The sequence below is a fragment of the Falco naumanni genome, chromosome 3, assembly GCF_017639655.2.
Source record: "Falco naumanni isolate bFalNau1 chromosome 3, bFalNau1.pat, whole genome shotgun sequence".
Classification (NCBI taxonomy): domain Eukaryota; kingdom Metazoa; phylum Chordata; class Aves; order Falconiformes; family Falconidae; genus Falco; species Falco naumanni.
The window spans coordinates 103781904-103809413 of NC_054056.1; the positions used below are offsets into that span (position 1 = coordinate 103781904).

General features: G+C 41.7%; 2 protein-coding genes across 11 annotated transcripts in view; both read right to left on the minus strand.

The window, feature by feature from the left end:
- The window catches only part of ZHX1 (zinc fingers and homeoboxes 1), a 29105-nt gene extending 20217 nt beyond the window's left edge, over positions 1–8888 (minus strand). For 4 of the 7 annotated variants that reach the window (XR_005826827.1, XR_005826825.1, XR_005826826.1 and 1 more), the window contains exons 1-2: positions 8584–8888; positions 7562–7672 (exon numbers count right to left, since the gene is read on the minus strand). The gene's annotated coding sequence lies outside the window, so the exon portion shown is untranslated. Of the gene's footprint in view, positions 1–7561; positions 7673–7761; positions 8245–8583 lie in introns of those variants that run through there. The other 3 variants (XM_040586365.1, XM_040586364.1, XM_040586366.1) reach the window with 3 other exon arrangements.
- A 1207-nt stretch (positions 8889–10095) lies between these two features.
- ATAD2 (ATPase family AAA domain containing 2) overlaps positions 10096–27510 on the minus strand; it is a 34743-nt gene continuing 17328 nt past the window's right edge. For 2 of the 4 annotated variants that reach the window (XM_040585948.1, XM_040585950.1), the window contains 14 exons: positions 25834–25924; positions 25090–25404; positions 23772–23898; positions 22666–22849; positions 20940–21125; positions 19529–19664; positions 19185–19381; positions 17485–17644; positions 17114–17236; positions 16867–17019; positions 15366–15758; positions 14575–14699; positions 13416–13544; positions 10096–11989 (listed from right to left, as the gene is read on the minus strand). In XM_040585948.1, the coding sequence (XP_040441882.1) occupies positions 11948–11989; positions 13416–13544; positions 14575–14699; positions 15366–15758; positions 16867–17019; positions 17114–17236; positions 17485–17644; positions 19185–19381; positions 19529–19664; positions 20940–21125; positions 22666–22849; positions 23772–23898; positions 25090–25404; positions 25834–25924 (2361 nt within the window). In that variant the 3' untranslated portion in view covers positions 10096–11947. Of the gene's footprint in view, positions 11990–13415; positions 13545–14570; positions 14700–15365; positions 15759–16866; positions 17020–17113; positions 17237–17484; positions 17645–19184; positions 19382–19528; positions 19665–20939; positions 21126–22665; positions 22850–23771; positions 23899–25089; positions 25405–25833; positions 25925–27510 lie in introns of all 4 variants that reach the window. The other 2 variants (XR_005826744.1, XM_040585949.1) reach the window with 2 other exon arrangements.

Sequence of the window (27510 nt, forward strand, 5' to 3'; positions counted from 1 at the left end):
AAATACTGTACCTGTTGATAAAACGCACCTTTAAGAAGCAACAAAGAAGCCCCCCCCGAAAATTACACAGCATAAAACAGGACAGCAGCAGAGCTGGGGGGCAGGGAAGGAAGACAAGAATCAATATTATGTTTAAACCGCCCATTATTAAGAGTAGGAAAAGCAAAGTTTTAGTCAGAAACACTTTGTTAATTTACATTAATGTTTCAGGATCACACTGAACATCCTCTTATATGAGTAACACCTACCTAATTCACCAACATTAAACCAGTCATGCTCATTAAGAGTACCGATGACTGCCTGAAGTACTGTTCTGTAAACAGACAAGTTTTTATTAATGGAATAAAAGCACTGAAGAAAAAAAAAAAGAATATTAAACCAGACAATTTTAGTTTGTATAATTATTTTTCTTTTTAGAAACAAGTGATCTTAGTTAACTAAGTTGGAAATTCTTAGTGAAAAGATGTAATTAGTGGCAGTCAATGATTAACCTTATAGACAGACATCCACTTTGTAGACAGCTGCACTGAGTGAAGATCCAAATTATATTCTGAATGACAGAAGTGTCCTGCCTCAAAGCTGAAAAAGCAGGACAGGTTGTTTTCTGTGTAATACCTCCAATTCAGGTTTGAGCATGAGCTCTGCCAGGGCTAAAAATCTTAACAGACATGGATACGTCATCACCAAAACAATAAACTGAACCTAGTAAGTATAAAAAAGTATCATATTTTGTCTCATAAATCCATAGGTTTTTTAAAAAAAAAGCAGTCATGCTTGGATAAATGTATTATTAAGACATTGTACGTATTTACAGTAGTTTCATTACTAATACAGACATTTTTTGCCGTTTAGGGGAATATTAAATCAAATTTTAATTTCCAACCAAATGTAGTTTGATATAAAATGGGAATAACAGGAACTAATCATTATCTGAAAAACAAGATATTCGTAATTCACCATTTCCTAAGAAAATGACAAAAAGTAAAAATTAACTCTGATGAGTGTATATTAAGATAAAGGACTGTATAAAATAAACACTCACCAATATAATTTATCCCTTTACAGAACAAAACTGTGCAAACTACCACAATATCAAACAATGAGAATCACTCGCCATTTATGAAAGTCATCAAAATAACAAATGCAAATCCAGATTAGAAGAAATCATTTAGAGCAAGATTCCCTACATGCAGATATAAACTGTGATTAAATCACCTATTTAAAACCATTTTGATTTCTATCAATTATTCCAGTTCCCATATATTAGGATTATTTTTTAATTAATACATTAGTTAAATGATATCTGGAGGGAGATCAGGGGAATACAAAGATTGGTAAGGAGGGGCAGGACAAACACATCTAGTGTCATTATTAAATCAACCAAATTAGAAGAGCCCAGGATATGACTGGGGTGCGGTACTCAAGGAGAATGTTTATGAGTGTCCAAGTTTAGCATAACAGAATAGGCAGGCCTGGAAACCCCATGGGAATAAGACGCATCTGTTGTTGTAGGCAGCCCCAGCAAAATGTTACTGGTTCACTAGCCCGAGGCAAGCTTTTATTTTTTTTTTCCCCTTTTCCCTTTTTTGACAGCCAAGTAAAATATTAGCTTGCCTTTTTTTTTTTTTTTTTTTGCCATCGTCAAGCTGAGGCCGGGTGAGAATATTTTGTGTCTAGACTAATAAATGTTTGTAAAGATTTTGCAAGAGTGGTTTATGGGAACAGAATCCACTTTTTGTTTTTCTGCTGGAAAAAGCAGCATTAAAAGCAAACGAGCACCATCATGCATTTGTTTCAAATTGCATATTACAGCACTGCTATTTTGTGTGCAATCAATACATAATTTGGAAGAAAAATGCTTTTAAAATTCAAAGCTATCCCTGAGCAGCTAAGGTTCTCTTGGAAACTGAAGGAGGAGTCTGAAATTATTGTTCTTTTGTTTGCATCCCCCAGCGGGAAAGGCAGCACACAACTAGAAACCACTGTGCTTTGAGGCAGCATGAATCATTAAGAATAAAGATCAACTCCCCTTCATTTAAGCATTAGATATTAAAACTGAATCTAGGACAAAGGTAAACTAAACAGACTTTCCTTCCCAAGCAGTTATTGGGTTAAATAAAATATGAAAGGGACTATATAAATCTTGTAACTTCCTCTACTGAAATTAAAAAAGATACTTACATTTCATAAAACATGGCCTGCCTAGATCCCAATTACAAGCATCAACTTAATCAGTGGAAATTACTTGCGATACACATGGGCCAAAAGCTACATTTTCTTTTTAGTACTTGTTTTGGAGGGCGGGGTATCTCAAGATGAAATGGCTGACTGAGCTTTTTATTTCATTGCTTTGGATGGAAATGACTGATTCTTTCCACACAAAGTTGTGCAGAAGAAGCTGCTCTGGTGCAAAGCCATCTTCAGTCCCAACCCGCCAGCAAGCTCTCACCCTCAGCTAGCCTCTCCCTCTCTTGGGTCAGCTCTCTGCAGCATCCAGACTTAAAACCTTGCCTGGTAAGGAAGAGGGCTCCTGTTCATCAATTCACAGATAGTAACTTCATGAGGATTACATCCATAAATAGGACATTCACTCATATAAAGGAGCATACATTGCAAATTGCACCTTTAGAATTAGATCATGCCCATATGCATCTGGCCTAAATTGCACTAAAAGTATTGCTTGCTCTTTGTCAGTAAGCATGTGTGACCACAGGGTATGGTGTTCACACTCTCATTACCCACGCAAATATCAGCGTACTGGAAAGCTTTCAGAACAAAGGGTGGTGAAGTAAAATTTCAGTGTATTCAGTAACGTAAAACTTCTCCCTCTCTGAACATCATATACAACGATTAATGTATATTTCTAAGGATGTGCATATGCGACAATTTCTTTACTATGTGTGGAAAGAAGAAACTTAGCTCAATATTACTCTTTTTCTCACCTCTTCCCTCCTTTTCCCAAAGGAAACAAACAGCTGATATTAATAAGGCCTTATTTTTCCCCTGGAGGAACCCAGGAACTAGAGTATTAAAGAAATAAAAGCTACTTCTGAAGAATCATGTTTAAAATGAATGTTTGTGGATTGTAAGATATAACACCCAAAGTTTTAATAATCTCGGAAAAAAACCCCAAAGTCTCCTTGTATCTTAAAGTATTTCTTTTAATAAAATAATTTGTTCTCTATTCACCCACAAACTCCTCCAGCAAATCTAAGTAAAACGTATTAAGAAGTCACCTTTGAAAAGCACTCAAAAGATACAAGGAGTAAGGTTGTGTCATTTGTATCAAATTTAACAGAAACCTACAATGCCAGCAGGGATCTCATACGGGCACCAATTCCTCAGACCAATCCATGCACAAAAAACTAGAACTCACGTGACATTCCAGGTACTGTGAACCTTTTGTCAGACCAGTTCCCTACTGAGAAGTTTTGAGCACAGAGAGCCAGCCATAAGTACTCAACATTGCAAACAAGGCTGGACATTGTGCAGTGCTGAATGCTCCAAAAATTCCACCGAAGCTACAAGTATGTTTCCTCTTGCTGAGAATCCTACTGAGAAACAGAAACCCCCGAGTCCTCATGCTTGCTCCACCTAGCTCACTTGGCAACTGCTGCCAAGTGCCCAACTACTGCTGATACAGCTGCTGATAAAGCTCTGATTTGCAGTGCACCCTCAGCTCCAACTGGTGTTGCTGAAGGCAGCTGACCTACGTATAAAAAGGCAGTATTTGTATACTTCAAAAGCATTCTGAAGATTAACTACGAATCTGGACTTTTTGAAGAAGCACACAGCTGTAACTAAGGTTTAACCACCCGTCTTCTACACCCCAGACAGTAATGATTGTACTGCCTCCTTCCCCCATTGTGTCCCCTTTACTCTTTTTAGGACATATGACATTCCTAGATCTCATTTTGACCTAATTAACAAACCACAGCCTTACACCCATGCACAGAGCCAGTAGGGGAGTTTAAAAATAAATAGCATTTTGACATACGAAGCGTGTCTTCATCCCTGTGTTACAATGGAAAGGCAATCATGTTAGTACGATGTTTTGTTTAGGCTAATATACCTTAATTTTTAGGAAAGCCAAGGCTTGAGACCTCTACCAATATTGCCCCAGACTATACAAACATGTATTTCCATTTATGAAGTTCTTAGCACTTCTTTAAGGCAAGACAATGTTAAAATAATCACACTCGTAACCTATAAATAAGGATTCAAGCCTTAAAATCTATATAAAATGATTGCCTAATTCACAGTATTCATTGTAAGCTAACAGCCATTTCCCATCCAATATACGTGGGTCGTAAGATGCTTGAAGATACAGAGTGCTGAACATGTGGAACTTTTACCACAACCATTAGGAAGTTCAAAAGCTCATTTCTGTCCTTCTGTCTGGTGGGGTGAATTTGGCGCTCAAAGCAGTCAACAGAACGATGCTGGCTTTGCCAAACAGCGAGGGCTGGTGTTATGCATGCCTCATTACACAGTTCTGTCTGCCCACTGTTTAAGCAAAACTGCCAGCCTTCAAGGCTTGCTTGAGCAGCGACTTCAAATTGTGGGTCCCCTGGCAGCATGTTACATTCTTTCAACTCCTAGTGAAACCAACAGTTGAGGAAGGTGAGCAGCAGATCGCAAAATCCACTGGGGATAGCCAAGTTGCGCTGAGTGAACCTCAAATACCAAACTCACTTTCTTAAAACAGCTCCAAACACCATTTGAAGCCTGCTCTTTGGAAGTAGAATATATTGAGATTCTTTAGACCTCTTAGGCACAAGCAGAGGTCACACTGCTAAAGGATGTCTGCAACATTAAGTTCTTTGTAATCTTTGACATCATTTAAGGAATGCAAAAAGTAGCATAGAGGTTTTTTTACCATTTTTCCTAAAGGTTCTCCCATCAAGCCACATCGTTCCTCTTTCAGTCATCAGCAATCTTCCTAGCTTCTGTGCTTCAATATGATACTGCTCTTTTTATAATTTGAATGGTCTAATAAATGTACTCTCCAGTTCTTTCCCCTTTAAGAATGTATTATTTTTCACTGAATTCTATTTAACATTTGCTATGATCTCAAAGCTCTTAAGGATAAATATGCGGTACACATCTTTCCACAAGTGACAACACCGGACTTGTGCTCAATTTGAGCTGAATTCTTAAGTTGGTTAGACAGGATCCACTGGCAGTAGAGACACCACTGTTCTATGAAATACAATTGAGTTCACTGAACTCCGAAGGATATTAAAAAGACTTGAGTGGACCTTCTGAAGTTCCTTCCAGTTCCTTGAGGGAAAGATAACAGAACTGGAAATGAACCATCAGTTAAAGTGACACAAGGCACAGATTAAATGCCATCTGGCTGCTACAGGGTAAGGAAACGTATCTTTTTTGGTGGCTTCCACCTCCACAGAAGAAAGAAACAACTGTTTATGCAGCAAAGTGATCTGAATATTTGGGAAAGTCCTTAACTAGCCACAAAAAAAAAAAAAAATAAAAAAAGAGAAAAAAAGAAAAAAAAAGAAGAGAAGATGAACTGGAAGAAAGGCAATACATTGGAATTAGTAATAATACTAGTAATAATGCTGAAAACATAAGTAATCACACCCCTTTCATAGCCTGAAGAACGAAGCTGCTTTAATGCCCAATTTGACAATATGAGAAACTGAAAGAATAACAAATGAAAACTGTAATCTTATAGGTATATATTCAACAAAGGTGATGCTACTGACACGTAGTGGGGAGGCACATGAGTAGAACACCAAGATCAATATTGCTGCCTATTTAGGAAATAGCAAGTAAACAAACGAAAAAGGGGAAACGGTACTATACTGAAAATTGCATCACTTGTAAACAAGTCACTGACAATTCAGAGGTGAACCATCTTGGACATGTACGGATCAATGACCCCACATCTAAAGCACAAGGAGAGGGAATATCGACCATTCATACACAGAAGAGAACATGTACTCAGCTAAAAATGTTCAGAACCTTCCCTCATGCCACGACCAACCCTATTACCACACATAACTTTATTTTCATCAACAGACACTGAAAAAATAATTCTGTAAATTTTGCAACAGGTCCAGCATTTCTAAAAATTAGAAAACATAGAAATACTGAATCTGACACCATGGAATTCTTGACTAGATCTCAGACTGAAAGGTAAAGAGAAACTGATCACCAAAATAAAGATTAGCCACAGCTTGGCTACAAGTGATTGTGACTTGGTTATATTTGTTATGTGCAAACAGAAGAAAACTCAGTTTATATGTACTTGGTGCTTTAAACATTCCAGTTTCATAAAGATGGAAGAAATCCTCAGACCACGTATAATTGAATGTGACTTCAAAGATACAGGGCTACTTTTTAAATAAGACTCCTCTGAAGTCACACTCAAACAAAAGGGTTACCAACCATAGCCAGATGAAAAAGTTAACCAAAATTTAATCCTTTCCCTCAGACTACATGGAGGCACAAGGGGGGGAGATCAAGGATAGCAATAAGCTTAAGTGAAATACTTTTATAGACTGCTCAGCAATTCAGAAGACACAAGAAACAGTCCTTTCTTCAGTACCGAGAAACCTACCAAAGGCAGAAGTGTTCAATACATAGCTCTAACAATCTCCAATGATGTATTGGTACGCAGTGATAAATATTGCCTGTTCCAAGAATAATGAACAACAGTGACAAATAACAGCAATTAAGGCTAGACACACCAGGACACTGGATCCAGCTACAGCGCACACAGGTCATCCAGGGTGTTGCAAGGGAGGGAATAATCCGCAAGAGAGGGAATAATCCAGAAGAGAGTCGTAAGAAACATTAAGGGAATACAGAAATACACCTCACAAGGAAAAGCTCTACCTCAACCTGCTATGTTTCACAAAGACAAGTTTGGGGACAATCATAGCATACACACACATTACCCAAATGCAATAGTACAGGGCTCTTCAGTCTAGCAAAGATACGAGAACCACTAGTCTCAAGTTAAAAGCAATTCAGTTCTGAAAAAAAGCATCTACTTCTCATCGGCTCAGGGGAATTCAGTTAACAACACAAGCGAAACAGACTGCCTTGCTGGCAATGTTTGAATACAGTAACAAAAGGGTTTTCCAAACGATGCCTGCTCGCTCAAAGAGAATGTAATTCAGTTTGCATCACGCAGGTTGTTTTGAAACGTTTTCTCCCAAGTACTCACAAGCTTTCTTTTTCTGCAAGAAATCCTTCTAAGCAAGAACAAACAAAACCCATGCTGCTGGGCAAAACCAACAGCCCAGCTTTCACAATTCCTCTCTCGTTCCTACATTTAATGCAGTATTTGTTTTGAGATAACAGCTTCCATAACAAAATCCACTTTTCATTTATACAATGCTTACACACACTTCGGCGTGCCCAAGACGCTCTCTGTACGGCACCTATTCCAGCCTGCAGACCAAGAGACATCCCAGCCTTCGCTATTTTACATGAACGATGCCCTATGCCAAGTAAACTTCTCCATCCTACTGCTAACTAACCCACCAGAAAGTCCAAGCAGCTCAAAAACAACGCACAAGGAACCTACCAGATAACGTTCACTACTGCAGATACTCTGAGCTCTTTTGGAGATCCAGGACTGCCTCCATTACAGGGTTTATGGAAGTCGGTGTCGATCTCCAGTGCTGCACGCCCTGATCTAGGAGAGAGCCGAGCGTCAGAACGCACCCCAAAACCCAGACACCCCCAGAGCAGGACACCAGGCATGTTCCCCGACCGTGCACATACACTGCACCGCTCCTCCGCGCTCGCCCCCGCGCCGCAGCGCCGCGGGATGCGAGACGACTCCGGAGCCAGAGGAACTTCATGGCTCGTCGGCTGCCGCCGGTCAGTCCGCCCGTCCGTCCGCCGGTCGGTGCCGCCGCCAGCCGGGCGTGCGCAGCCCGGTGACAGCGGGCGGGGACTCGCCAGCTCCTGCGGGCGCCCCGGGACTGAACTTCTCGACTCTCCTTTGCCGGCTGACGAGTCAGACGGAGCCTCCTCCGCCCTGTGGCGAGTACAGCCACGCACAGGCGCCCGGCTTCGCAGCTGGCACAAGGCGGAGGAAGGAAGGACCGGGAGCGGAGACAGTCCTCGGGGCTCGGAGGGGCTCAACCCTCCTACCGGCCGGGCCGGGCCGGGGGGGCACGCAGCGGTCCCCTTCGAAGTTACGCCCCGGCTCTACCCCGCCGCGGCTCCCCCAGCCTGCGCGGAGCCCACCGCCCCCGGCAGGCGATGGCCCCTGGCCGCGGGGACAGCGCCGGCCGCTCGCCCGCCCGCCGCCGCCAGACAATAGGGAGGCGGGCGGGGCGCGGCCGGCCCACGGCGCCCACCCCGCGGGCGGCAGCAGGGCGCCCGCCCCCGCCGGCCAGGAGCCGCCCTTGCCCTGGGGAGGCGCGGGGCGGCGGCGCTGCTCCGGCCCCGCCGGGGGAGCACCTGGCCCGCTCCCCGGGGGGAAGCGGGGGCGTGCGGGGGGCACGCCTCCCCGGGGGGGGGCCGCCCTCCCACCTCCCGGCGCCGAGAGCCCCCTCTCCGCCCGCGCCAGAGGCGGCGGGAGACGCGAGCCCCTACCTGACGGCGCTGCTCCGCCTCGCCCCCTCAGCCCGCGCCCGCGCCGCCCGCCTGCCTGCCCGCCTGCGCTCACGGCCGCGCCGCCATCTTGCGTTTCACAAACTACTGCACTTCTTTTGGGGCGGGGGGGCGGCGGGTGAGCCGGGAACTCCCAACGCCGCCGGCCGCCCGGGCCCTCGCGTCGCCGCCGCCCGCAGCGCCCACTCGCATCCTCCCGGCGCCTCGCTGCCCCGGGGCGGGTGCGCGGGGAGGCCGGGCAGCGGCGGCCGGTGCCTCAGCCTCCCTGGCAGGGAGCGGGGGCGGAGCCGTTCCGCCGCCCCGCCGCCGCCCCGCCCGTCAGGCGGCGGACACTAGCCGGAGGACGGCCCGGCCCCGCCGAGGCAGCGGCCGCCCGCGGGGGGCTGCCCCGGAGCCGCAGCCTGCCGCCGCCGCTCTCCTGAGGCGAGCAGCCCGAGGCGCGGCGGCTGCGGCAGGCAGGAGCGGGGGCGGCAGGCCGGGCGCTCCCGGGTGGCAGCGGCGCCTTCGCAGCCCGCTCCTCCGCCGCCGACAAACTTCAGCTCCGCGCCGGAGCCTCCCGCCACACACCCCGGCGGGGGTCGGGGACGGCGGCGGCGCCAGCCCCGGGAGGGCGCGTCCTCTGTCGCCGGCCCCGACTTCCCCTCAGGCGCCCGCAGCGGCCGCCGAGTGAGGACGTTGCCGCAAGCTCCAGAGCCCCGAGCCGGGGGCGAGCGAGCACAGAAGTAACGGCTCGGGGGGGTGGGTGGGAACCACACACCCCCAGCCCCAGTTTTTGGGCTTTAGTTACAGAACTTGGGAGAAAGAGGTCTCTACCTTTTACTACATACCTACCTATAGATTTTAGTCAATACTGAGTTTAAACTCCCACTGCCCATGGCTCGTCAAAAACATTGCGTTTCTACACACTTCTCTCAGAGCCGTTGGCCACTTTGCTTCAGTCACGGGGAGTACAGTTGCTCCCGAGAAAGAAAAAGTAAGGTGGCTCAGGGGAACCACCAAGCTCACCGCTACCCATCAGTCATGGAACATCAAGACCGACAGAACCTACAGAAAACCCTAGCTGTACAGCTACAGCAGATTGTGGAGACACGTGGCATGAAGAGGTTTGATCAAAGCTTTGAAGTTTGTTTCTGGTTCCTCAGCCCACACTCTTGCTCCTGGTCAGTTCTTTAGCTCCCTTGGGGAATGTGGTCAGCAAACCACCCCACATCCCACTGGACATCGTCGACAGCAGCCATGGTGGAGATCCAGTTAAGGAAAATGAGGTCAATTCCTTCATCACGTTTCCACTGTAATGCATTGGATTAAAATGTAAATTTTCAAGATAGTTTTTCTTTCTCCTGTACCAGCCTTCGCTGTAAAACCAAGATGCCGCGTGAGTGGGGCAAGCCTGCTGCCAGACAGTTATTTTAAAGTCTTAAGACTTTCAAGTGCAAGGTTGTTAACTATCAAAATTATTGTGATTAAAACAGAGCATGCAGAAGCCCCCAAAAAGGTGATTCATTTTTTTATTAATACCCATCCAAACAATACAGAGAAAAAATTCTGCACTGCGCACAAATGTTTGGACAAACAGACTAGAAAGAAACCAAAAAGGAAGACTAGAACATTCCTAAGAAACCAAACACAAGCAGAGGGATCGCCGGCATTCAGCATCACCAGACACTGTGTCCTTGAGATGACGTAACACAGCAGCAATGTATAATCATGCCACATACTCTATCACCACGGATATAAAATTTTATTCTCATCCAATTAAACTTTACCCATCTTATTCTGAAGTTTTCTTAAAAATAACTGTCAAATTCACCAAGAGAAATTTTCTCTGCTGGTTTGGAGAGGCATACATCTTCAAAATGGGGTACTGCTTTGCTTTTTACTGAAATATACTTACCCCAAACACCACATTCATTTTTATGTCATAGGCAGGTACCATTCTCTCCAGGTAACTAGAAAACTATTTACAATTTAATTCAACTACAAGCCACCTGATCTGCAACTAACAATTTATGTTAAAATGCTGTTCTCCAGCATCAAGACGATTGTCATTATTGCAAGCAAGACTAAAGTTTACCTCAGAAAGTTACAGCAGTAAATCCTGCTTTGTTTCAAGTTATGGCATATTTTTGGCCTGTCAAAAAAGCAGCTAGCAAAAAGTCTTACAGCACTTTTCTTCCGCATAATTTCTTTAGGTTGTTAATTCTAGGAAAGCCACTTGAAGTGCTATCAGGTAATTAAAAAAATAATTACCTCTGAACTGCATTAAGGGGTTTCTAGAAGGATTTACTTTTCATGTACTGACATGAGATTTAATTTAAACCTTTATGTAATAATATGCAGTGGACTATACACACCACAGACTACTTCAGAGGACTGTATTCCCACAAGGTGGAAAACAATGATAAAATTTTATCAATTTTTTGATCATTTTCTTTTAAAGACAGGTACTGAAATTACCTGGGAGATGTTCAGATCTGCAGCGTTCCAAAGGCAATCACAGCAGTATGTCACATAAATAGACAGATATATATGGAGGGGACACAAATATCAAAAGCAACTAAACGACTTTATTTGAGCTTCCTTAATAAATTTTAAATATATATTTAATAGATGTATATGATATGAAGAAATTGTATGGAATAGGGACAATAATTTAAGTGTAAATATATATTTACTCAAAGAATGTAGGTATAGTCATTAGGTCATGTAACCATATAGTTTGAAGGAAATAATTAATGAAATAACTAATGGAAAAAGGAGTCTGTTTCTCATTCTCTAACAAGGGGCCTATTTATAAAAGGATAAGAAACATCCCAAAGTTATCTAGAGGGAGCGACTAAAAGAAACAAGAATAAGAAACAGATGGTCGACAAGGACATAAATTAGCTCAGACCTATAAGAACACTGCAAATTTGGAAGACCATCACATTCCAGCCAAAGGGTAAAAAGTACACCATGAGGAAGGACCTACGGCGTTCCTCCCAAAGACCACTGTCCATGTCCCGAAGTCCCCTGCCCACGGTTTTTGGAAGAATTTGAGCAAGCGCAAAGGCCTGATAAGCTAATTAGCATATGAAGCAAGAGTGGGTGGGGTTGGGAAATGAATATGTATATGCATTAAATGAATATTCATTTGTTTTATTGTATGACTATGAGATAGTTCGTCACTTCGGGTATGCACGCCTGTGGTGCAGCGATTCCCCATGCATATGCGCGCAATAAACACACCTACTTTATAACTTCTGAGTTATAGAGTTTAATTCTGTACTTCATATAAATATATATATGTAGAATTAATCTTCATCAAACAACAAAAAACAGAGTAGAAGTATGCTGTAATCAAGGATCACTGAATGCAACTGAAGGCTGCAATTTCTTTCTTCATTTCCTAAGAAGAAAAGACAAACTAGCAGTCAGCATGAATAAAAGCTCAAGAACCCCATTTGTTTCTTCATAAAATACAGTACATACACACATACAATTGTTCAAAATGTTCAGCAAATACAGCTGCTACCACCATCACAATGTCTTTCTATACCCACGAGCTTCTAAATGCATCCCTATGCATCCAGAAGAGAGAGGAAGCTGGAAAGACTGTATGGATTGCTATCAACGGCAGTTTCAACAATTACAAAGTTCCTGAAAAGCTACAACTGAAAGCTGGAAATGTAATTTTCTGCACTCTGAATAATTACTTGTTAAAAAGTTTATTTCTTCATACAGTAGGGCTTGCTCCTGACCGACTTGCACAGTCACTCTGAATAGTTTTTGCTGAAGTTAAAGAAAAGAAATCAAGTCTCTCCTACTTTAAGCATTAAAAGTTACATCACAAAAGCTCACAGGCCCTGAGATAACATCAACAAACCCCTTCTCATGCTAAAACCCCCATCATTATTCTAGATGAGAGAAGGGCGCATTTTTCAGCAATGACCTCCCTCAATCCAAATCCTCACCCATCACTCCACAACCAGAACAGAGCATCTGTTCTAACTCTTGTTCGGACATAGAAGAGCTCGAGATGACCAGGGCTGAAGAGAAGAGGATTCTTTTTTTTTTTTTTAAGGCAGACTGAGAGGCATAAAGGATTTTACCTATTCTCAGGCACAAGCATCTCAAAGAGAAATGTATTCAAAGATCTTGAATCTGAAGACTGACTATCCAACTGAGCTAAATCAACTCTATACTGGGAATGCCTTACTGGGACCATGGGTGCCTGTGGAAGATTTTTGCTGAGTTCTGACAACTCAGAAACCCTGTCTTTGAGAAAGAGGTCAGAGAATTGGATTCATTAGCATTACACCATCATAGGTAGAAATCTCCCCGCATGTCAAATTAAAGAAGCTTGAGCCACACTAGTTACAGAGAGATTATGGTGAGGGCTAGAGAAGTCTCAAACTCTTGTTACGTTTTGTACTTCAAGAATGATATGACTACGTCTAACTGCCTGTGAGGGGAGAAAGAGGAAGCAACAGACTGAGAAAAGCACCCTCCTTTCATAGCCCCCCACCCCTGAAAAGGTTCTGGAGAAGGACTACTGACAGACTGAGGTTAAGGGCTTTGAGAGGGCTGTGTGGGTGGACCCACTGTCTTCAAGCCTTTTCCTCCTGAAACTGCCAACAATTAGCCAAATACAACAATGGTTTTGCAATATGGATAAATGTCTTCCAGACTGAAATGACTCTTAACACAGGCAGACAACTAAGCAGGGAAGAACAACGTTAAATAAGCATCGTGTCCAGAGCACGCACATACAGATGCGTAACACACCCATGCCTAACAGTGTCACAAAGTGCCATAAGACAAAAAAAAATTACCTTCACTAATGCGGTTTTGTCGTAATCTTCCCGATGTTGGTAAATGCACTGACTAAGAACAGCGTATAGTTTTTCCAGGTGAAATATACTGGAGTTCTTAGTTACCACTGTGACAAGATGCAACAATTTCTGGAAAAAAATAAATATGGAAACTACAAGTTTAGAATAGCACAAGATCTTCCGAATAGGCTTTTTATGTTTTCAGAAGCTAAGCAATAGCAATACAACTAACACCCTACTTTGTTATATTGTTAACTAAAATAGGAGTGACGCCAGAGAACAGATGAAAGATCTCACAAGATTTAACTGGAGAAAATGAATTAATTTTTCATACTTCAGAGGAAAGGAAGGCTTAAATTTGAGGCAGTATTTTATTACTAATCAAAGCTATCCCATCAACGATCACAATTGCAAATCAGCTGCTTCCAGAATGGTAGGGAACGACACAATCCATTGTAGCGTAGCTGCCACAGCAAAGCCACTGTTGCATTTCATTAGAGAAACTGTTGCTGCAATGCAGGGCACTGTACAATGAATGGCTCTTTGGAAGCCAGGCTACAGATCTCCTGGATACAGCTGCACCAGCTGGAAATGGAAGCATCCTTAGGTGCTCACCTAAGCTGAACGTGTACCATGCCTACAGCTCTGCTGGCAGAACACGCTGCTCAAGTATCAGAAGCAGACTGGGAAGCAAAGCTAGATCAGTTAGCTCCTACCATTAAACGGGAGCATGGATAAACTAGCAGAGTGACTCTGCCTGCAGCAAATTGCCAATCTTTCACACACTCCTTGCTGTTACCAAAGATGTGAATGTGATAATCTCTGGGAAAGCAACAGTGGCAAGCTGGTGGCAGCACCTTCTTCCACGGCTGGGCCTGTTCAGTGTGTGTGGTGTGTGAGGCTGTGAAAATGTAGCTTAAGAGAGCAGCCATACGAAATGAAAATACTACTGCCTCACAACTGCCCGTCATCAAAGTGCCTTTACACCAGGTGTGGAAATACAACAGTCATAGTCCATGACAGGCTGAATTATTTTACAAGCTACATATCCTTCCCATCATTTTAATCGGCATTGGTTAACAACAAACTTGATTTACAAATGTACATGTAGCAAGAAAACGCCCTACTTCAGTATTAACAAAACTGAAATCAGACTTACTTTGAGCTCACAGTAAACCACAATCACTGGCTGTGTGAGAGTTTCCATTGCATTCTCCACATCCGTCACCTGTTGCTGCTCCACCTGAGAATGTCTTGCATGACCCCTGCCGTATGCATACGTATCTGGAATGACATAAATTTCTTAAGTCAGGATATCTGTTTATCTAGAATACAGTATCAGCGAAGTATCCTTTACCTGGAATACAGTCTCTCTTTGCAAGAACAGACAGAACTGTTACCATTTTTTCAATGGGAAATGCTCACTTCTACTTTCTTTCTGGGGAGAGTCATTGCTCTGCAAAAATTAGAAACTCAGGCACAAAAAAACCCACTTAGAGAATCAGGCAGGGTAAACCCAGGGGACAAATATAGTCCCATTGCCATTAACTCCAAAGTTACTTAGGTTCGGAAACATATCTTCCATGCCAACATTAGGACATAAGTCTTCTACTCCATGCGTGACACTGGGTCCACACTGACTTCAAGTACAGCTTTAAGTTACATTGCTTATTACTAGGAAGACACTCATACAATAAAAGAAAGTCAATGAATTAGGTACCATTTATAAAACAAACTTCAGAATAAAAAAAAAACAGGTGCAGAAAAACATGAGCTTGGCTAGTATAACTAGAGGGGCAGCATCATTATGCAAGAAACACTGTGTGCTGATTTTAGAGAGAGACAGCAGAAAGAACAGAACAGAATGCAAGAAGGCTAAAACCTAATAAACAGTGTAGTCCTCCTCAGGAAGACAAAGAAGTCAAATGACCCGTTTGACTTTTCACTTACTATCTGAACCTCTGTCTTCCGAACTTTCTGTGATTTGGCAAGCCAGCACGTGACTCTCCTTTCTTAGATCTGAACATTCAGAAAGCATGCCTCTCTTTTCAGAAGCAGATTTACCCACAAGGAGAACTCTGTCTCTTTCTGGCCCAAATTCATTTTCATTCCCATATTTCTGTCGTTCTTGAAGTTTTTGTTCATTGTCTTTGATATAATCCTGTCTGGACTCAACTTCAGTGCACTCCATGTTAGAAATGTCTTTTTCTGGAGACTCTTCATCACTCTCTACTTCATCTTGGTCTTCCGGAACTTTATTCTCTTTATTGAACTGTAAAATCTTCCTCTTTGCTATAATACCTGAAGACCATTTGTGCTTTCTGCGTTTTCTTTTTGACATAGCTGCAAAGAAGTATCAGAAAAAGTAATCCAAAACATTACCAAAACAGAATCCAAGCCTCTTCACCTTAATTAAAATGGTTAAGGAGGAAAATTATCAGAGGAGCTCAAGCACCATTGTCTGCCTCCCTACATATGTCTAGAGGAAGAGCTGCAAGTCAATGAGGTCAATTTGCTATTAAATTTTGAAAAGCCAGATACAGAATGTCATTTGCAAAACCATTGGCTTCAAGATTTTATGAGCAAAAAATTCTTACTTAGTTGCTTACTGTCTTATTATCTGAAGTCATATAGATGGACAACAGAAAAGCATTTTGAGATGAGCCCTTCTTCAAATCTGTCCTAAGGCTGTAAACTTCAAAAGCTAATGAGACAATTTTAAGAGAATGTTTGCTGGAGAAAAAGTTGTCCATAAAGATTTACACCTCTCTCATGCTTTCTGATTCAGTTAACCTTGCTCAAAATAAACTTTGCATTTCTGCCTTCCAGAAAAACCCGCTATTCTTTGTGTTCACAGAGGGCTGCACAAAGCATAGGGGGTGAAGTCAACACCAAGATTCTAAGTCATGCCAGTGAGATCAGGAAACATCACACCACATCATGTGTTTTCACCAAGACAGACCCAAGTCCCTTTGTTCTTTCACATCCTTTGCACGGCAAAAGTGAGGAAATAATGATCTTTCATTTATATATCAATTACTATTGCTCCCCTGGTTTTTTCCCCCTCTCCCTCTTCAACTGGAAACCACAATAAGGGTGGCACAGAGTCTAGCATTTGGCGGCAGGGAAGGGAAAAATACTGCTTCATGTAACTAAAACCTAGCTGACTATTCAGAAAATGCCACATACAAGATTTTGGACTTCAAGAGGTAGCAATTTAGGAACTATTAAATGTCAGTTGGGCTAGCAAGGACAGTGTCTTACAATGTAAACCAGCCACGGTACTTGAACTTCAGAACTATATTGAATGAATGACCTCTGCATTTTTCACACATTTGGAAGCAAATTACAAAATGTAATGGCTCTGGCATGAAGAACCAGGCACCACAGAAGCTTGCTATGTCACAAGAACAGAGAAGGTATCAGTGATGCTAAATAAAATGCAACTTGCCATCATTACGGCATGGTGTGCTGGAATATACAGGCGCTGCTGGAATCTTCATTTTTTCAGTACACTTTGGGTCTGTTTTCTTACACTCGGGAAGAGAGTTCTGCTTTGGCATGACATGATAGAAAGGTGGAGCATTCTTTGAAGAGCTGCAACCTTGCAAGAAAGAACAGATAGCAAAGAATCATCTTGCAATATTGGCTACAAATACTGAGACAAGTCTTCAAATCCTCAGTGTCAAAAAACATACCTCTTTCCTTACGAGACTCTTTAATTTCTTCACAGCGTTGCTCAAAATCTTCATCCATTTCTTCCCTCACTATGGCATATGCAGTATCTCTCAAAATACAAGCTCTGTGTCTAATGAGACGATCTGAAATTTTACAGTCACAACTGAGTACCAGCCAATTACATCCTTTACTTGGATGACTTAGGAGGATTTTCCTCTTTTCACAGGTAGGTTCTGAAAGGTTATCTCAGCAAGTATTTTCAGTGTAACAACAGAAAAATTCATTATTAAAGCAAAAGCATGAGTTACTGGTCAACACTTCTATCACAATTTCATGCCCAAGCAGTTTAATGCTACCACACCACAGATTAGGGATAAAAACACATCCTCACCTCCTGGATCCTTATCTGGGTTGTACTCTAAAGCATTGCTGCAGATTAGATCAATGTCTTTTAGAAAATCTCCTGCAGTTAGGTACTGCTGTAAGTCGATCTTAGAGAGAACTGCTGAAAGGTCCATGGGGTGCTTAATAACTGTGTCATAATCAGGCACCTAAAAACAAAAGAGAGATGCTCAGAGATTTAACACAGTATCAACCACAATTAATTATTTTAATAAGGTCAGATAAAGGACTTCTTAAAAAAACCCAAATATTTATGACACAGCCAAAGAGGTGGAAATTAACCAGTTAATTGACTGAAGGGAACAGACACCCAGAGTGGGATTCATTTCACATTTGCTTCAGAAAACCACAGCAAAGAAAACTTTCTCAGTAGCCACTCAAGATTCTCTTTATTGCTGGCAGAAAGAAAAATGCCGTAGGACCTGCACCTTTGAAATATCTGTCCTAGACATCTGCTTTAGAATCATAGAATGGTTTGGGCTGGAAGGGACCTTAAAGATCATCTATTTCCAACCACCTGCCATGGGCAGGGACACCTCCCACTACAGCCGGTTGCTCAAAGCCCCATCCAGCCTGGCCTTGAACACTTCCAGGGATGGGGCATCCACAGCTTCTCTGGGCAACCTGTGCCAGTGCCTCACCACCCTCACAGTGAAGAATTTCTTTCTAATAGCCCATCTAAATCTACCCTCTTTCAGTTTAAAGCCATTACCCCTTGCTCTATTACTACATGCCTTTCTACAAAGTCCCTCTCCAGCTTTCTTGTAGGCCCTCTTTAGGTATTGGAAGGCTGCTAGGAGGTCTCCCTGGAGCCTTCTGTCCTCCAGGCTGAATGAGATAACTGGACCCAGAGATGCAGATTTCTTTACTCAGACCATGAAAGGAGCCTGATGGCTAGTTTAGATGAGGACATCTATGTTTGTTTAGATTATTCACATCTCAGAAACTGCAAGTAAAGGGAAAGACAAGACAGTGGGCACTCAGGGGAACAGGACTTTGCTGAAATGCAAAGCTGTATTAAAACTACAGCTGACTTTGAATTATACGCCCCTGGCTTAGACTTACTCAGTAAATTAAATAAGAAAGAGAGACATCAGAAGCATACAGGACGAAGAAGAAACCCCATAGCCCTTATGGCTAATCTTATACTGAGGAGGCACCAGATGAAAGAGAACAGAAATCGTAATATTTATTTTAAAAACTGCTGCTTCTACCCCTGTTCTCACAGAAATCATTGTCAGTCAATCAAAGAGCTTTAGGCTTTATTAAAACACTCCTAGAAGTACTGTTTAAAAAGAAAGAGATCTCTGTGCTTTTTCAGTGCTGTAACATGCCTACATATCAAGGCTTTTTCAAAAGCAGTGTTGGTATTTGGTCTAACTGGCAGCTGAACTAGATGATCGTTGTAGGTTCCTTCCAAATGGAATACTCTCAAGTTTTAAAGACATTTTAGAAGGAGCCCAGGGCTTTCAGTGAATACTTAAGTAGCAGACATTTGAGAGCCTCAAGGAATTGCCAAAAGTAAAAGCAAAATTAACTTCCTACTTCTTGAAAAATCAGAAGAGTTATAGTCCTAAAAACAAAAGATAAAGCTTCCTATAAAAAGCACACAAACACTGAGAAATACACACAGAGCAGAATTATGAATGCACACAGATAAAATGGTGTTACAGATCAACATTAATTTACCTCCTCCGGGTCCACAGGCTTTTTAAATGCTCCGAAACGTCTGTCAACCACAAGTCTATGAGTCACATCCCTTAAGAAAATCCGAAGTTCACGCAACGTATCTTCCTCCCGCTCCTCCAGCTGTCTTATTTCTTCCTCAGTCAGCTGTCGAGGCTTAGGTGGCGGTGCTACAGGCAGTACTTCCAATGGCTGCCAAGCTTAATTTAATCAAAAACTTTGAATCAATTGATGGTATTCAAATACAAGCATATGAAAAATTATGGATAAAAAATTAACACCAAAGTAAATACTGTATAGCTATTAACTATCAGCACAGTTTTATATGTAGAGTAGAATAGCCTCACCTGCTTTGTTTTTTGATGCAGGAGGTTTAGCAGCTTGATTCATAATAAGGTCCTCAAAAAACTTCCTTCTTTCGTCCTGATCAGGCAAGCAGATGTTGAAAACTTGTTCAAATTCTTTAACAAACAATTCTTTTACCTAAAGCACAAGGAGAAAAGATATTTCAGCTATAAGGCCACAGAAAATTCATACTCTATTCCAAAAAGCTGAGCACCTTTTAAAGTAAACTCAATAATCATTTGGGTAAGACAAACTATGAAAATTTATCTTCTTGGCCTTAAAAGGCTAGATTTTCATAGTTGAGCACAGCAAATTAGAATACCTTCTTTAAGGAACACCTCCAAGGTTAAAGCTCAGTGAAGGGACCAAATGATACACTGATAAAAGTGGTGACATTCAACACTTCCAAGACCACTTCTTTTGCATTTACCTGCCTTGCTCTCCGTTAGTTTGAATCTTTATGGCAGCCATAGAGGGAACAAGCAGGGTTCAGCAGACAAGTGCAGGCCTTTTGGTAAGGTGGTAGGTTTGTGGGTTTTATTTTTAATTAATTTACGTGTGGTGTCTGAAGTTGCATACTTCCAAGTTTTATTCTGTTTTTTCAATCTCTACCACCAAAATGAATGGAAGGCATTTCAGTACTTATTTTAGAAGGAATTTATTAACAGTATAAAAACCTCTGTAGAAAGTTAAGCCCTTTCTAAGCATTTAATGATTAACATGTCTAGGTAAGCTCCCCTCCTCTCCTCCCAAGTACTGAAACAAAATAATCAGAGCAGCAGCATCACATGTTGAACACCTTCCTTCAGTGTAAACCCTTCAGATGTCTAGAAAGGTAAGCATGTTCTCTCATTGAATTTTGTTAAGGAATACAATGAAAAACTCATTTCCAAGTTACTTAAAAAGAAGTTGGAACTTAGATTTCTAATTTGTAAAGCTTTCACTTATAGGAAGAAACGGAAATGTTTATTAACAATTTTGAAATTACGTTCCGTCACTAACAGTGTGACCACCGTCCTTTTTCAGCAGAAGTATCTTTCACTTTTCAGTAAGTGTCTCTTTTTCCCATTTACATTTTAATCATCATATATTTTTACTAAGCACATACCAAACCATCTTGAAGTCACTGTGTGAATTATTGTGTGAAGTAAATTTCTACATCTGTCTAAGAAGCATAAGCATGTGAGAAGGGAGGAAGAGCTGGGTCAAAGTCCATCTCTTTACTCAGAAAACGCTTTAGACAAATGCTTTTAGCATTGTTTTGTCTGAGCAAATTGTAAGGTTAGGGTTGCACCTGGTTAGGGTGCCTGAGTAATAGCAGTATTAATTTGCTTAAGAGTGCACAGTACTCCAATGCTTAAAGGCTTTGTAAATTAACAAGAAACTGAATAAAAAAAGTATTGATAGAAGTACCTCTTCTGGGAGATCTACGTAAAACACATCAGATGTTGCAAGCAGCAAAACTGGAGCAAATGCTGGAATGTTCTGCAGTAGAGTTGTAAAAGTAGCTTTCAAAGTAGCTCCAACAGCCTCCCACCACAAATGAATATTTGGGATATAAATTATACTTGGTGCTGTTCTTTGAGCTTCTCGCATCAACTGGTAAAAGGAAAGCTTGGATAAGAAAACTAAACAGTGTAGAACAGGCTAATAAATAATGACATATCAGTCAAACTATCTTATGAAATATGAGTACATGAAGCCAAAATATAAAAAACAAACCAACAAAAGAAAAACTCCTGAACAATAAGGTAAAATTTTCACTTTGACTCAAATAAGAGACATTGCTATGCAGACAAAAATAGACCTGAATCTATGCCTGATTTCCAAACCACTCAAGTGCAAGGTAACTCCTGAAAAGCCCCACAACTCAGCCAGTGTGCCTGAAAACCCAAGATGAACCCTTCCAACAAGATGTCTTACTAGTCTGGGTAAACCACTACACAACTGTAATTACACCATTTTCAACTGAGAGTGGGGGGTACACAGTCAAGTCAGCCTGGACATGTGAAAAGACCTATGTGAAAAGAGGGCTGACATTGTAAAAGAAATCTGGTTACAATTCATAATTTCAAGTACATTTTAGAAGAGGTGACCAGTCTTTATCGGCCTGAACAGCTAAGTCGCTCACAGCCTCTTATTACCAAAGGATCCATCAGACCAGATTACATGCTTTGGAAGACCACAAGTCATTGCCTACAGATGGTACCCTCAGTCGCAGGAGACAAACATGCACCTACCACATGAGGGAGGTGGCAACAGTCCTTTCACAGGACAAATTTCTCCATGCACCCTTTCAGATTACAAAGATTCAAGGAGTTCTTGTCACAAGATGGGAAGTGCAAGTGGTATATCTGGGCAGTGACTAGACATGGTAGTTACACGACTGCAGATGCAACCATCACATGAGAAAAAAGGAACTGTTCCTCTTAGGTGACAAATGAGTATCCAGTCATGTCATGCATCTACCCTTACTTGTATACAGTTCTCAAATGCTGCTACAAGCTCAAAATATGTTAATACAGTGATATAAAACAACAAAATGGATTTCCTGCCTAAAAGGAAAAAAGCACCAAATCTGCTTATATCTAATTTTCCCAGTTAAGAAAAACACACCAGTGTACAAATGTGTTCCATGAATTTTAATACTTTTACTGCATATACAGCAGCACTATAAGCTGTATGTGTATATGTCAAAAAAGAAACATTTCTTTTCGCCAAAACCTTGATTGCCTTACAAATAGAATAAAAAAGAAGGCTCAAAAAGTACACGATATGCAGTCAGGCTGATGCCATCTACTGGAAGCACAGATTCTCAAGAAGCAATGAAAACAACTTCCTGGATCCTACCAAGACTGGCAGGAGTTTCTTGCCATAAAGAGGGGTTTACTGGCAAGTAGCACCTCCCATCCTCCTGACCTGCTAGCAACATCCTCCCTGTTTAATGTGGAATAGAAACTATGGCCATGGAGGACATCCTTATTCAGTATCATTTAATCTTGAAGAAAAGCGGATTTTCAGATAGAACTAAACGGAACTGCACATTCAAGCTAGGCCACCTCTATGAACAGTGAATTCCGCTTCCTCCACTAGTTTATATACAGTTCATAAATCCTATGAGATTAAAGAGAAGAGATACCTGGGCACATGTTTCTTCTGGTGATGTGATGCCAACAAACAAAACTGATAGGTCTAGTGTATAAACTGGAAACTTTTCCAGGGCATGTATTACTGCAGGTGCCAAATGAGAAGCTTGCCCGCTTCCTGGCTTTCCGACTAATAAGAACCGTGGCCTGCAAGATGTTGGCTGGTGGTAAGCGTTTCTAGAACAGAAAGAAGAAAACAAGTTTGAAAATAAAGAGATGGACAGGCACACAGATGTTGGAAGATTTTTTTCTATATGCTTTGTTTATTTTGGGGCAGTAAATATTCCCTGTATTTCAGCAAATAATAAGCTGGTTTGTAACCAGGAAAACTATCAAAGCCCATTTTCTTACAAACTCGTACCATACCTCCCTTAAGAAATCTTGCCAATCCCCAGCAGGTCTGCTATTCATTTGGCTGGGTTAAGTAACAGCTCTTAAATCCCACAGGGAGACTGTCCTGCTAAATACACACCCCCCCAACTGGTCAGTGACCTGATATGGGGAAGAACAACAACCCTCTGTCAGCACACACCAGTCTGCATCTCTTCACTACCCATGCACACCAATTTTGTGTAGGTCTTGAGTTTAAGTAACTGTGAGATCTCTACATCTGTAAAGTTTAGCTGAAATTTGGCCAAAGCTACTGGAGATGGTGGGAAGGAAGCAGCAGAACAGCATTACTAGAAAAAAATTAACGGGGAAACACATTGGCTGTATCTGAAAAAGTACACTATTGAATTGGTTGAATTACAGCAATACACTAAATACATACAAGATTCACGTTTATTTTATTCAGTCACTCTTTCATCTTTGAATTGTGTGTTGATTTCCTAGTAATCTCGCTTTGCTAGCATGAAATACATTTGTAAAGAACATTTGTTTTTTCTACAGCAATATGGTTGGTTGTATCTCTAGTTGCTGAAGTCAGTAGATCCTAGAGACCTAACCAAACCCCGCAGGTTAGCAGATTTTCATGTCTTCCTGCAAATACTGATTACCACACCCCCACTCTTTACTCCTTCACCTACCACCCCTCACACCAACTGTTTACAGACCCAGGCCTCTTAAAAATGTAATTGTAAAGGGGATAAACATTTACCTGCTAAAATTGAGAAATCTTTGCTCTTGTCTATCAGGCATTTTATCAGTTCGCTTATCTTCGAAGACTGATGGCGATTCCTCATCACTGTCAATTGTGTATTTTCTTAAAACACAGTTTAAACTGTCTGAAAGACAAGACAGGTTTGTTACCTTTCCTGAATAGACTGTACCTCACTCACATTAATACAGCTTCTAAATCAGTGCTGGAAACAACTTATCCTGTATTTTCATTGGAGAGAACACACTGAACACTGTTTTCTGAAGAGTTCATTGTGCCACAGATCTAAGGAAATTTTACAGATCTCTACAGAGCTGTCCTGCGTCCCATGATTTGTAAAAGGTATTATCTCTCAGTTGGTGAAAACTTGGGAGGTTTTTTCCTTAGAATTAAGATGATTAGGAACAACAGCTGTAGTTCCTAGACACCTGAAAAACCCAACAAGGCCACTTCTTTCTGGAGCAGGTTCCCCCACTGGATGTGGGGAAATTAAGTGAAGGTGACAGCCACAGAATTCCATTTGTCTAGGACCAGTAAGTCAAGAGAATATACAAACCAATGCATATTCTAGATAAGGCTCCTTGAAGATCACTGAAGGAGATAATGGCAGGTGGACAACAGAGAGGGGATGAAATTACCCATCCCCTAGCCTCTCTGCTTTTAGGTTATTGGTGGGTTTCTGCCTCTGTTTTACCAATGCAAACAATTTACCAGCTCTACTGGGCGTAATACTGGTAGGATATTCTCCAGGGATTAGCATCATAACTATTCATGGATCTCCATTAATCAGGAATGGAGCGAGTTTACCAATTCCTTTGCTCTCACCAAATGACAGACTAAACCTTGTAAGGCTGATGCAGCCAAGTCCCAAAGTATACACTATGAAAACATTCTGATCTCATGGGCAAGTGTACGGTGTGATCCACAAACATTTCAATTAAGAGACTATAGTTAACAATCATGATAGCCAAACCAGGATTTAGCTTAACCAACTGATAATGTAAGGTCCTGACAGTCTTCAGACAAGAATTAGAAGCACTCATGCAAAAATATGTATCTCCCCCCATTTAAATATTTATTTTGTAAGAGGTGCCTCATACGTTTAACCTTCTTTATAAATGATAAATACAATGTTAGCCACTGTCAGAATCAGGGTGCTCTAGAAAAGAATGCATAGTTCTCTACTGTGTACTGCGAGTCATGCACAGCTGTCATCCAGCACTGGGCACGCGTGTCTTATAAAAATTTTGTGTATGTTGATTGCACAAATCACAAGTTTAACTTTGGCAGAATTTTAAAGAAGTCAATCTTGTTATACCTTGCTGTTGGTCCTTCTTTAGTGCAAGCTCAGCATGAGGAAACACGCCCTGCAAGGCTTTTAGAATTATTGCTAGTGTGTTTTCAAGCAGCGGTTTTAAAATAGGTGACAGTGCTTGCCCTGGTGAAGTCACAGCCCTCTGTGAAGCTGGAACAGTCTTCTGCATAGCCATGACAAAATCCTTTGCTGTCACTTTAATAGAAGCGACATCCAACTGCAGTTTCTCGCTACTTTTGTAGATCTGAGGATAGCGGCGGCGCAAAGCACACAGGGCAGCTTCAGTACATAAGGATTTAATATCAGCACCACAGTATCCTAAAATACAAAACAACAATCAAATGTTATGTCAGTCTTAGGCAACACAGAAGTCAAGGCCAAGGTATCTAAAGTGCAACGCTGAAAGACTTTGTACACAGCCAAAAATTAAGTTTAAGAGAGAATCTGAAGAGTTACTGCACTGCAGAGTAGTTCTGTTACATAGCTTGCGGCCTGACATCCTGCACTTAGGAAGCAGCCTCCTCATCAAAACTGCTCCCAAGGAAGATGCCCCAAACCCATTCAATGTTCTGAGACACAAAAAAGAAAATTAAGAGAAGAATTTCACTTTCTTTGCTCCTGAGGTGTGCAGCTGCCTCACTGCCTTGCCCTGCAGCACGGCACAAGAGCTTGGGTACTGCCTGGTACAAGCTCCGATTCCTTAGGACTCAAGTTACATGCAGTAACTCACTTAGTTTTCAAACTCACCAACACAATTTTCAGCTAGCTCTGCCAGAAACGTGTCCAGTGGCTTCGGGATCCAGTCTCGTGTGTGAATCTTGAAAATCTCTTCTCTAGCCTGAAAACAAAATGGTTGCATTTTAGTCTGTCTTAAGTGCTCTCTTCAAAACTAAACATCAAAACACTCCCCCCCCGCCCCCAAACACTCACAAGAGTAAAAATATTTTTCTTATCTGCTAAACTTTTGAGTATTTGGAAGTTCAGTTAATATACTCTCTGCTTTTTCAAACAGGAAATTTGCTAATTCTCAACATGCTACATTAAACTCTTTCTGGGGGCCTGCAGTAAAAGAAAAGGCATTTCCAGCTTCCACAAAAAGTTTCCACAAGGATGAGACTTAATGATCCTCAGGAAAAAAGTGTAATCAAAAAGACCACCGAAACCAACTTATCTGTAAACAGAGATTTCTCATCAAAGAAAACCCTCTCAAATTTAGCAAAATTTCATGATGACAGTCTCATTAGTTCATCAACTTTGCTCTTCTGCCAGTTCATTCAAAGAAAACAGTCCTAGCACCAAGTTTCGAATTGCTACAATTACTACAAAGAACAAGAATTACAACTCAAACTACTGTCACTGATCCAGAAAATGTCAAACATTGCCTATCCTCATCTCTGACTTAGCAAGACTTTCATTTAACTATCTCCTGATTAATCATGGCAGACTTCTAGAATTCTTCCACAGTAGGAAATCATATCAGATCTGTTTCATGGCACCTCCTTCCCGTTGCTGAAACTGGAAACAAACATCTGTCTCAAATACACTATTTAGCACAGTTTAACTAGCCTTCAATCCAATAAGCATTTTCTCCTTTTTCCAAAAAGTGCTCATAAAAAAAAAGAAATATCAGTCATAGTCTACATGAGGAAAAAAAAACCCCAAACAGGGTTCCAGTTTTGCACACTTCCCCACCACCCCCTCCCACAATATTTTCTGGTTGTTACAGGTTGTCATATACCTATTTTTTCACTGCTTAGCTACTGCCATTGAACTAGACACTTCCCAAGCCCTGCGCCTGTGCAGTGTACTTCACATCTTTGTCCAAGTCCCTGCTAATAAGTACCAGTGAGAATGTCATATCCCAAAATATTTAGAGGTATCCCCCAGGATACACAGCCAGGGAACGATCCAACACAGACACTTTCACTATCCACTCATAAACCAAGAACTGAGAGCATGGGCACTTCAGGATGAAAGCGCCTAAGTGGATTAAATAAGGAGGCAAACACGAACTGCTTTGGGAATGAAAAATATTAATTTGCTCCAGCACCAGCCTTGATAACAGTTTTTGTTAGCAAAAAGATTGTGTGCGCAGCATTTCTTTCATTTTCAAGATGCAACAGCAGTAATTTATAGCTAACTCACACACTCATTCTTTCTTAAACATTTCAGGGACTCGCAGCACCCCGTTTTCTTGGCTGGTTACAGTGAAACCAGAACTAATTAGAGAATTACTCGTTAAAATCATCTGAATTGCATATATTCAGTTACCAAATCTGCCCTTCACAGTGCAACACACTCTCTCCAGATACCCCTTTTCTACCCAAGTTGTAGAATACGGATTTCAACTTGAACTGCTCCGTGCTACTGCATTGCTATGTCATTTGGTTGTAAAGATGGACTTTGCCATTTTAGCATTAAGGT